The sequence below is a fragment of the Panicum virgatum genome, chromosome 9K, assembly GCF_016808335.1.
Source record: "Panicum virgatum strain AP13 chromosome 9K, P.virgatum_v5, whole genome shotgun sequence".
Classification (NCBI taxonomy): Eukaryota; Viridiplantae; Streptophyta; class Magnoliopsida; order Poales; family Poaceae; genus Panicum; species Panicum virgatum.
In genome coordinates this window covers 65,255,665-65,267,194 of record NC_053144.1, presented here as the reverse complement: position 1 = coordinate 65,267,194, position 11,530 = coordinate 65,255,665, and the positions used below count along the sequence as shown (strand labels likewise).

The 11,530-nt window shown below is 42.2% G+C and overlaps 1 protein-coding gene and 1 long non-coding RNA gene across 9 annotated transcripts; one reads left to right on the top strand and one right to left on the bottom strand.

Annotated features, from left to right (window-relative positions):
• Positions 1–1,235: 1,235 nt before the first annotated feature.
• On the top strand, positions 1,236–7,298 carry LOC120647080 (protein STRUBBELIG-RECEPTOR FAMILY 6-like). 6 transcript variants are annotated; one of them, XM_039923702.1, is made up of 18 exons: positions 1,240–1,580; positions 2,449–2,563; positions 2,693–2,825; positions 2,914–2,985; positions 3,069–3,143; positions 3,220–3,291; positions 3,381–3,452; positions 3,556–3,627; positions 3,714–3,779; positions 3,858–3,923; positions 3,998–4,281; positions 4,372–4,658; positions 5,075–5,346; positions 5,695–5,830; positions 6,080–6,210; positions 6,303–6,459; positions 6,558–6,931; positions 7,232–7,298. In XM_039923702.1, the coding sequence occupies exons 2-17, from the start codon at positions 2,506–2,508 to the stop codon at positions 6,696–6,698; spliced, it is 2,094 nt and encodes a 697-aa protein (XP_039779636.1). In that variant the 5' UTR covers positions 1,240–1,580; positions 2,449–2,505; the 3' UTR covers positions 6,699–6,931; positions 7,232–7,298. The 6 variants fall into 6 exon arrangements, with proteins under 6 accessions (XP_039779635.1, XP_039779634.1, XP_039779637.1 ...); XM_039923701.1 differs by lacking the exon at positions 2,449–2,563 and having other exon boundaries at positions 1,236–1,580; positions 5,734–5,830; XM_039923700.1 differs by lacking the exon at positions 2,449–2,563 and having other exon boundaries at positions 1,239–1,580.
• A 691-nt stretch (positions 7,299–7,989) lies between these two features.
• LOC120647082 lies at positions 7,990–10,742 on the bottom strand. Of its 3 annotated transcripts, none has more exons than XR_005664681.1 (6): positions 10,294–10,742; positions 10,033–10,149; positions 9,691–9,953; positions 9,433–9,592; positions 8,552–8,630; positions 7,990–8,184 (listed from the first exon to the last, which is right to left on the bottom strand). It is a non-coding gene; the product is annotated as an uncharacterized LOC120647082 (long non-coding RNA). The 3 variants fall into 3 exon arrangements; XR_005664680.1 differs by having other exon boundaries at positions 10,033–10,125; positions 10,294–10,740; XR_005664679.1 differs by having other exon boundaries at positions 10,033–10,737.
• Positions 10,743–11,530: the final 788 nt, after the last annotated feature.

Below are 11,530 nucleotides of genomic sequence, written 5' to 3'. Positions count from 1 at the left end.
GACAAATACTCCTAGCAGAATAATGCGCGGCGGTTCGTGCATTGATTTTCCAATATTCTATCTGTAACATCTGTCTGTCTGTCACAGCTGGGAACACGGGGCCAAAATTCCTCTGCCGCTGACCACGCCGGATACGGCCAGCTCAGGCTCGGCCCGCAGGGCGCTTGCCACGTTCTCGCTCCCAACATCAAGGTTGAGAGGGAAGGGCGAGACCTGATCCCCATGTTAATGCAACGACCTCTGTCCATCCCAATAAGACCCTGTTTACATCACACCTCGTAAACTCCGCGAACAAAAAAACATCACATCAAATGTTTTGACATATGCATGGAGTATTAAATTAAGTCTATTTACAAATTTTTTTGCATGGATGTGCTGTAAATCGCGAGACGAATCTAATGAGCATAATTAATCCATGATTTGCAACAGTGATGCTACAGTAATTATCCGCTAATTATTGATTAATCATGTATTAATTAGCATCATTAGATTCGTCTCGCGATTTACAACCCATCTGTGCAAAAAGTTTTGTAAATAAATTTCATTTAGTACTTCAAATTAGAAAGATTCCAACTTAAAAAATTTTGTGCCGAAACTAAACACGGCCTAATTACCAACCCTCTCTGCCTGATGATTGTCGTCCTATGACGAGGCATGGCACCAGTTCTAGCATGTTTTTTTAGAGAGTAAGTTGGAATAAATCGAAATAAACTGAAAGGAGACAAATCAAAATACACAAGCAGTACTAGCATCGTGGGTAATATGTAAAATTGTCTGAATTTTCTTTATCATATTTTACTAATATAGTGTGCATACGTTGCTACAAATAGTGTAATAGATCTACATAAATTACCAACTCTATGCTATTTCGTTCACTTCGTATACATGCCTTGTGGTGATCGTGGGAGGTATTTATTGTTCAAGTTCTAGTTACGATTATGATCTACATAAATTACCAACTCTATGCTATTTCATTCACTTTGTATGCATGCCTTGTCGTGATTGTGGGGGATATTTATTGTTCAGGTTCTGGTTATTATGATTGATTAGTACGGATTTTCATTTGAATTCCAATTGATTTGTCCGGTTTTAATTTCAATTCTAGAAAAAAATTATTGCTTGATTTAGAAATAGAAGTGATAGGATAAGGATTTACTACCGAACGTTACACCCCCGGCCACCGGAATCACGAGAATGCCCCCTGACAGCAACACCAGCGAAGCAATTGACCTCATCATACCCGGGTTCTTGTCCCGGCGCTGGGCTGCCAGCTGCCGCCGTGCTAGTTTCCAGTGCACGCGCGCACACGCACAATTTCATCATCACCAGGATTGAAACGATCCGTGAAACAAGGGGATAAATCGGTCGGATTCGGAGGAGCCGAGTAAACAAAGGGGTGCTCTTCCCTTCCGACTCCTAGCGTTTTCGTTAGGGGGAAGGAGAGCATTGCTGCGCGGGGATGGGGAGGAGGAGCGGAGGCGGTGGTGGGACGGTGGGCGTGCCATGGCTGCTGCTGCTCCTCGGATGCTGCTGCTGCAGCAGACGGATCTTCGCTGCTGCGGACACGGACCCCAACGATCGTGAGTTGGAAACTTCTGCTCTTCTTCGTTTTGTTCACAGTAACTGGTTTGCTCTTTAGAGCTCTGCTTGATGTCTTCAGTTCAGAAAGGAAGGTCGGATTTCTTTCTCTCTCTCTTCCAATTTCCAAGGGGTCAATTTTCCAGGTATTCCTACCAGATGGGTTGTTCTTGATACCATGCTCTGGTAGATTCGGTTCCGAATCAGGAAATCTACGGGACGGCTCTCTTCTCGAACCAAATCGTGGTTTCTTCTCGCGAGTTTCCCCATTCTAGTTTTTACAGTATTTAACGTTGCTTTTAGAAATTATACCAGGTTAGAGGTCTTTGCTTTGTGCGAGATTTGAGGATGCTCTCGATTTTTATCCTTTCTACACTGTGGGCAGGATGTTGTCTCTGTTTGTTCGCTCGCAAGCTCACGAATTGTACGGTATACTGTACGTCCGGCTGGCAGTTTCTGCCGCAGAGCCTGCAACTGCAACTTCTTGGTGGATTTTGATGGGTGATTCGGCAGCGGGAATGCGCTGGGTTCAGAGGAAATTCTAGTTTCTGTAACGTCTTTCTTCTTGCTATCTTTATCTATTGTTGTTCTGGGTTTTCCCTCCCTTCCAGTTTCAACTCTTTTTCTACTACTCGTTTAGAAATCGGAAGGGTTCCAAAAAGAAAAAGGCTGATGCAGTTTCAACTATTGTTGTTCAGAGGAAAATCTATTGTTAGCTGATGCCTCTGAACTTAATACCTCAAGTAGCATCAGCTGAACTCAAAGTACTATTTTTAGATTCTTGCAAGAGTTGGTGGCTAGAAGAGTGCCATTGTGAGAGGCTTTTGGTTTTAACAGCTCACCTTAATAACACAATTGTTTTCCTTTCAGGCAGCTTCTTGATTAGGCTCCTCTTGTCCTTTGTATTTTACTTCATCTCATGTTCAAATGGAGCATCGAAACTGTCTTATAGATTTCTCTGAGAAGATCATTTTTCCTTATCATGGTGATTTTCCCCATTATAAGTCATGCTATGTATGCATATTCCTACTATTTCGTTTGCATATGAACTGAGATGTTTAACGACACGTCCTGTTTACTGTTCTAAAATCATGCATGTCTCTCTTACTTGCAGTTGCTGTCCTCAATACACTCTTTACTAGTCTGAATTCTCCTGGGCAGCTCAATGGTTGGCAGGCAAATGGTGGTGATCCTTGTGGCCAGTCATGGAAGGGGGTAATTTGCTCAGGATCAGGGGTCACTAAAATGTCAGTTTTGTGACACAATATAGTTGCTATAGCACAGTTTCATTTCGTATTCCCTCTTAATGTATCTTCCTTTTGTTTGATTCTGTAGCTTATTGCCGAACTTGGGACTCTCCGGGAATCTGGCCTACAACATGAATAACTTGGGTTCATTGACTGAGCTGTGAGTCCCTAATTATTAACTTCTGCTCCACTTTGTTTGTAAGACTTCAGTTGATAACCATCCTAGATCAATTTTTGATGCAGTGACATGAGCCAAAACAGCCTTGGCGGTGGAAACCAAATACAGTACAATCTTCCCTATATGAAGCTTGAGAAACTGTAAGTTCCTACGGTGAATAATGTTATCTAACTATTCAGGTGGCATGACCGTTAGGCGATTCCTCTTGTTGTGCAGCAATCTTGCAGGAAATCAGTTTGGCGGAAATTTACCCTACTCAATTTCAACGATGAATAATCTTAAGTATTTGTGAGTACCTTTGCATCCAGGAGTTGGTTTTACCTTGGAGTATGTATCATCTGGAAGGGCTAAATGATTTTTTTTCTTGGCATGTGCAGAAACCTTAACCACAACCAATTACTAGGAAATATTTCCGATGTATTTTCCAGCCTTTATAGTTTGACAGAACTGTAAGTACTTTGTGGGCATCAATTTGTGTAGTAAAATTTCTCATTTTATGTTCATTTTCCTTCTGTTTTGTTTCTCATCGTTATCCTATTCAATGTGATGCAGAGATCTCTCCTTTAATTCTCTTACTGGTGATCTACCACAAAGTTTCACTGGATTGTCAAGCCTGAAAAAATTGTATGAAAGGATGCGTGTATTTATTTTCATCTCCTAGACATGCCTCGTTAGGATTTTATGCATTAACCCGTTCCTTTTCTTCTCAGATATTTGCAGAACAATCAATTTACTGGTTATATCAATGTCCTAGCTAATCTCCCCCTTGAAGCTCTGTGAGTAATCAACAGTGCAATTCAATGGTGCTTTATTTGCATGTTCAGTACCATATCTCATAACTTGATTGCCTATAGGAATGTTGCAAACAACCGTTTCACAGGTTGGATTCCTAGTCAGCTTAAGAAGATAAACAGTATACAGTAAGTTATTGCTACTTCTTGACCTGCAACTGTTAGAGAGCTATATCTTGGACTAATATGCTTCTTGTGTATAGGACTGACGGAAATTCTTGGAGCACAGGACCAGCGCCACCTCCACCTCCATATACAGCGCCGCCTCCCCCGAATCGTCGGAACGGCCCAGGGCAGAATGGTGATGGTTCTGGTGGAAAATCTGGAATAGGTGGTGGAGGTGTAGCAGGAATTATCATATCATTGCTGGTTGTTGGAGCAATTGTTGCATTCTTTCTAATAAAAAGAAGAAAACGCAAAGCTGCTATGGAAGAACACTTTGAACAGCACCAGCCATTCACTTCCTTCCCCTCGAACGAAGTTAAAGGTCAGTTAGCTTGATGGCTTTCTCACTTGAGAGATGTTTTCCCAGCTTTATCTAATAATTATGTGGATATTTCTTATACACATGTTGCAGACATGAAGCCTATTGACGAGTCTACTGCAGTAGACATAGAGTCTTTGTCTTCACCTACTTCGATTAGTTTGAAACCACCCCTGAAGATAGAACACCACAAATCGTTTGATGATGATGATGATTTTTCAAACAAACCTGTTTCAAAGAAAAGCAATATAGCACCTATAAAGGCAACTGTTTATTCAGTTGCGGATCTACAGATGGCAACAGATAGCTTCAGCTTCGACAACCTTGTTGGAGAGGGTACTTTTGGACGTGTTTACAGGGCACAGTTCAATGATGGAAAGGTATGCTACATATCCTTATGTCACAGTTCCTATGTATTTCAAAAGGCACATGAAAAATTTACATAATTACTGTCTGTAAGGTCTTTCAAACTATGGCTGATATCTTCAATCCGCCACTATGTGGTTACATGTCCACAATAACCCTTATGTCACTTCATGCATGTATTTTAACATTAGTGAAAGGTAGCAGTCAAACAGAGCTAAGAAGAAATTATATTTTCATAGCAAGATATTTTAATGGGGAAAAATGGAACTTAGAATCTCCTGTAACCACATTTTCTCTTGCATAATGACAGCTTCGGTTTTCCTGTTTGAATATTTGCCCTTTTTCTTTAGGTAGTAGTAGTACTTATGTAGTGGAATACAGAGTTGGGCTATTTAAATATAACACACTTACTTTTGTTTACTCTATCTAGGTTCTGGCCATCAAGAAATTAGACAGCACCGTGATGCCATTCCAATCATCTGATGACTTTGCTGAACTGGTCTCAAATATTTCAAAATTACACCATCCGAATCTGAATGAGCTTGTGGGCTACTGTATGGAACATGGGCAGCACTTGCTTGTGTATGATTTTCACAGGAATGGATCGCTTCATGATCTACTTCACCTTTCTGACGAGTACAGTAAGCCACTTAGTTGGAACTCTCGTGTTAAGATTGCACTTGGCTCTGCTCGTGCACTAGAGTAAGTGGAAATCTGGATGGCTTGTGTTATAGATAGCATATTTATTAATCTGAATGGCATAAGTTATAATACTGAGTCTGCAACTCTACATGCATGCGTATCATATTTTAGATAATGGAACAAAAGACATCCCTGCATATATTTTTTTTTGTTTATGCATATATCTTTTTTACTCTTTTCTAATCTTCTTGGAATTTGTATTGTTGGTTAAACATTGTCAAAATATTAACTCGAACAAGATGCTTCAATGATTATTGAGCCTGCTCATTACTTGATATACTGTAACATTCTATTTTCCTTTTGAAATATGTAGATCCTTATAGTTTCCCACTACAATGTAATTCGTAGGTATCTTCATGAAATATGTTCTCCATCCATCATCCATAAGAATTTCAAGTCATCAAACATTTTGCTGGACTCGGAATTCAATCCTCACCTTTCAGATGCTGGACTTGCAAGCTTTATTCCTGATGCTGAATTCCAGGTAATGGTCAATACAAATATTTAGTTCAAGAAGACCGATTGCTTAGTCCAGTTAAAAGAATTTCAGTGCATAGAGAACTCTTTGGTAGCTAAGATACTAAAACTCCAGTTTAATGAGGTTATTATGAGCCTATTCACTATCCTCTTGGTTACTAGGTATGCGTCAGCTATGCAATTCTTACCTTGTGTTTCAGACAGTATGGCTTACTAAGAATCTTTGTAATGTTTACATCCAAATAAATTTGTGCAGGCAGCAGAACAAAGTGCCGGATACACTGCCCCAGAGGTGGACATGACCGGTCAGTACACCCTCAAGAGTGATGTCTACAGCTTTGGAGTTGTCATGCTTGAGCTATTGACTGGGCGTAGACCATTTGATAGGTGCACTCTCATCATCCATTTTTCATTTTTTTAAATTATAAATGCGGTAACTGATGATCGAATCTGTCATTGTGTGACTGTTTACATTACAGCTCTAGACCCAGATCAGAGCAGTCACTTGTGCGGTGGGCAACTCCCCAGCTGCATGACATCGATGCATTGGACAGGATGGTGGATCCTGCACTCAAGGGTCTATACCCAGCCAAATCTCTATCCCGATTTGCTGATGTGCTCGCGCTGTGTGTCCAGGTAGGAGTTCCATTCTTCATCTGTGCAGACTAGCAGTAGGCTACAAACATGTCCAACTAAATGAAGTCTGAACCTTGTGAACCAAATTCTTGCTGCAGCCCGAACCAGAATTCAGGCCACCAATGTCAGAGGTGGTGCAAGCATTGGTTCGACTTGTGCAGAGGGCCAACATGACGAAGAGAATGCTCGATGGAGATACTTCTCGGCGAGCAGATGATCAGGACCCAGATTTCATATGACGGAAACAAAACACGAGCCTTTCAGGTTGTATTTATTTCGTTCGACTAGCCCCCAGCAGATAGAGAGAGAGAAGATTTGGAAGAAGAAACAGAGAAGTTTGTTGGTTCCGCCCGTACATAATCACAGTTTTTTCATGGTGACAAAAGAGTGTATTCTATGGTCCATGGTTTGTATTGTGCATACAAAACAGTACCTTGATCGTAGATTTATTATACCATTCTGTTTCAAACAGGACTATAGTCGCCAAAGGCCTGCTATCGTAGTGGTAGCATCGCTGGAGGCACTCCCCAGAGGTCCTGGGTTCGATCCCCCTCGGGGGCGAATTTCAGCTCTGGGGTTAAAAAAACTCCCTCGCTTGTCCCACGTCCAAAGCACTGTGGAGCCCGGCCTAACTCACAAGGCGACGGGCTCCCGTGTACGGGTGAGGCAGGGGTTCGGGGGTTTTCTTGGCCTGCTGTGAGAATGTCATTCTACCTCTCAAACAATGCCGTGGGGGCGGTCTCACCCCCGCAGGTCAAGTTTTTTTAAACAGGACTATAGTCAAATTGTACTCTAAGATACTCAATTTAAAAATGCAATTCATTTTAGTTTTGTCCTAATTCAAACTTCTCTAATGTTGACCAAGGTTCTAGAAAAATGGACCATCACCTACAACTCCAAAACAGCTTCATTAAATCCACCATGACATATATCTTTATTAATGCATTTCTTTGGTATAGTAGATGTTCATATATATTTTTCTACAACCTTCGTCAAAGATGGAGAAGTTTGACTTAGGATAATACCAGAACGACATACATTTTGGAATGGAGTAAAATATTGATGGATAAGATATAAGTGCAATCAGATATGAAATTCATCGAATAACAAGCACCCCCGGGGGAGCTGCGACATTACATTACCATTTCTTTATCTAACTAATGGACTAATCTCACAACCTTTGCAAGAATGCTACAGCATTTTGCATATTATGAACAATATTCATAATATTTGAAGGTGAAAAGCGAAAAAATTAGACCTTTCCAGCTAACTCGTTCTAAGAAGATAGGAACCAGTTAACTACTAGGCGCACAATCTATCCACTTCTAAAAATACCATATGGACTTTTGCAGTAACCTGTGCTATTTGTTTTAGGGACAGAGGTAGCAACGGAATTTCAGAGGGGCAGTCAGCGGACTAGTCTCTTTTATAAACGAAACAGCTATTTCTGTTCTTAGCGGATTAGGTACTCAGGAAAAGTGTTTTTTTTTCTGATGCACATATGAATACAACAGTTTGGCATAGAACATGTGGGCCAAAGATGACAGTAAAGTATCCAATAAAAGGTATTTTTTTTCTTTAAACCAATTTCATGCATATTAATAGGAAAGGCAATGCTGTCATGACAAAATTTAAATATCCATAATAAGAATAGAAAATGATGGAGACCTCTGCATGTACTGCTACAAGGATGTGTAGTAAATCAAGAGTTGCATCCCGAATGCCCTGCAAGGAGAAAGCAATGATATTAACACTCTAGTTTCACAAGACAACAAAAGCCGTTGGTCAACAGCAATAAGCATAAGGATGCGAATCTATTTTCATTAGTTTTATCCAAGTACTAGTTACAGCCTCAACAAACAGAGTAAACCCAGAACATATTCTACATGTAACTGTCTTCCAGTAAATAGCAAGATGCTACAAAGATTGAACTGCATCCCATCATCCCATGATGGAGAGTCCAGTTCTAAAATACCATTGATTGTTTCAAAAACAAATCCTGAAACACATATAGTGACATAGCACAAATGTTTTTTCTTTTTCTTTTTTTTTGGGGGGGGGGGGGGGGGGGTTGGGCTCTACATCTACATACCTTTTACTGACAGTGCTGCTCCCCAGTTAATCCCAGAATCCAAAAGATAACTCTGTGCAGCACTTCTGATCAAGTTTGACTAATCAAAACAACAAAAGGATGAGCAAGAGGGAAGGTAAATAACACAATGAGCAAAAACTATAAAAAAAAGACAAGAACAATATTACCCCAGCATCAATTTTGATCTGCCAAAAATTCCTAACACTTAAGATTTACAGTTGTCCCTACCATTAGTAGGATCCACAAAAAAATTTAACGCTTAAGATCCACAGTTAAACCTAGCATTAAACCTACTATTTCTAAGTGTGGGAGATTATTACTTGTTACTTCCATTTCAGAGTGCAGATTATTATCTGATGAAACAGATAGGTAAGCCATTAGACATAATATAGACAATGCAGAATTTTGTCACATACAGACTGGAACTTGATCCTAATCTCATTCTCTATAATGCGTGAGCTGGATTATCCAGGAATAACTTGTCAGCTACAAGCCTAAAAAATAACATCACTGAATATGATCGCCCATGCATGCCTCACCACCCTATGCAATCAGCATATAAGCCAAAAAGAAATGAATCCAAAACATACATTGCACATTTTTCTCGATCACGAACACACATTGCACATACTTTAATAATCCATAACACTTGTTGCCACGAAACCATAGGAGAGTAGGGGAGCGATTTCTTTATACATGCTACACTCCTACAAACTAGTGAAAATAATCCACTCAGGCTTATTGTGAATCATCAACAGTTTAGGTATCTTGATAGGTAACATAAGTTTCTTCCATTACCACTCAGGTTTTCAAACAATTGAATACCCCGTTACCCCTGTTGAAAAACAGGTCAAATAAAATAAATTAAGAAGTTGACGTACATGGGAAAGGAAGAACAATTGACTTTGCTTTTTGGTACTCTCTGACAGCATGATCATATTCTCCTTTTGTAATGTTCCCACGGATTGCACTTTGTACGTTAAATAATGTTCCGAATCTTTGAAGCATCCCCTGGACAGATCTGATATTCTCAGCTTGTGCCTGTACCAGGAGGCAACAACGTAATGCTCCCAAGAAGAAATGCCACAAAAGCTGTAATCAAGTTGGATAAAAAGTGGTTGCAGAGATAGTCTGTATACCTGGCTCTCAAATAGAGGCTCAAATGCACGATTTTGCCACGCCGCTAATTCTTTCTGTGATTGAATGCAAATGAGAAGTACCTGCACCTTCAGCATCTTCCTCTATCTGTCTCAATTTCGACTCAATGTCTGCTGCGTTCTCCCTTTGAGATCAGTTTCCAAGGTGAGAGCACCATACTCTAAGTCAGCAGCAATTGTGTCTTTATGGACCCACGAAAGGAAAACCTTTGGATCAAAATTTGGAGACGAATATATAACTTTGTCTGCAGAAGTGTAAAATAGACATCTTAGCAGGCATGAATACGATCCAAGAAGAGATTCTAATAAAACCATCAGGCATACCTCGCAAGTTGGGGTCCAAACCTTTGAGACTTCTCCCTTGAAATCGGACAATATGCTACAGGAAGATATTGTAATAAATCCTTTTTCCTACAACTTTAGCAATTGTCGAAAGCCAATCTAATTAAGATGTAACATGTCACATCTAAACAATTAGTTAATCTACACAAGCATGCATCCGTAGGTTCACAGGGTAAGAATTTACAAAATTGTAACTATGACAAAAGAATAAACAACAGAGCCTAAGGACAAGAAATCAGTCACCTTCTCTGAAGAGCGTAAGGGTGGATCACAATCCCTTCAGCAGAACCCATGGGGGGGTAATTCTGGAACACCCCATTTCCACCTTCTGCGTCTTCCTCATCCTCCACGAGCCGCACTGAGAGCTTGCGCACAGGAACCACTCTGCTCAAGTTCGCAGATCGCAGCACCAGCTCCCTCCCGGAGTCCAATACCCCTGCCGCGCAGAAATATCCCTCCCGGCCGTGGCGGGGGAACCACTCTGCTCAAGTTCGCCGATCGCAGCACGAGTTCTCTGCCGGAGTCCAATCCGTCTGCCGCGCAGAAAGCGCCCTCCGGCCGTGCTTGGGGGATTCACGGCGGTGTCGCCCCGCAGGTCGGCAGGCGCAGGCGGTGGAGCCGCAGGGCTCGCCGGGGGGTGCAATGCTGCGGCGGTGGGGGAGGCCGATTCTTTTTTTTTCTACACGAGGAAGACGAGTTGGATACAGGCTGTTTGGCTGGTAGGATGAGTACTCGATCGGTAGAATGAATAGTATTATATGAGAAAAAAATAAATCGAAATAAATCAAGTCATACGGTCGATCAGATCAGCCAAACAGCCTCTTTTTCCGATTTGCGTCTACAGGCACCCATGTGAATAGGTGTGAACGCATTTTCATTAGTGAAGGCTTACATTGAATGTTATTAATTAGTTACTTTGCCACTATGCCGGTACGCGAATCTTGGAGTGCATCGAACGGCTCCGGGATTGGGTGGGCACGGGCCGCCGCGCTCTAAGTTGGGGTGGGCACGGGTCACTGTGCGCACAGTAACCGCACCGGAAAGTGTCGAACACGGGGATGCCGGGGCTGAACCGTTCGGGATGCATCGCCAGGATCTTGGACCCGTGGGCCGCGAAGGTCGACGTGTAGACGTGCAGCGCCTGGAAGCGGACGAGCGGGCGTCGAGGACCAGGCGGGCGTCGGACTCGACGAAGTCGGCCACGCCCAGCCGGTGGACGCTGTAGCCCCTCTTCCAGTCGTCCAGCACCAGGTACAGGCATCGGCGCCGCGCCGCCGGCGAGTGAGACCAGGGAACCAAACACACCCTCCTCCTCGTCTCGGGCTCGCCCTCGGCGGCGTCTTCCTCCTTGGACGGATCGTTTCGCGGCCGCTTCGACATCTCGGTCGGCCCCAGAGTTCTTCCTACCCTCTTCAGTCTGGTTTGCCCCCCCTGTGACCCTGCGCACGAGAAATCCAATTACACGGGGCTCCGAGACTGT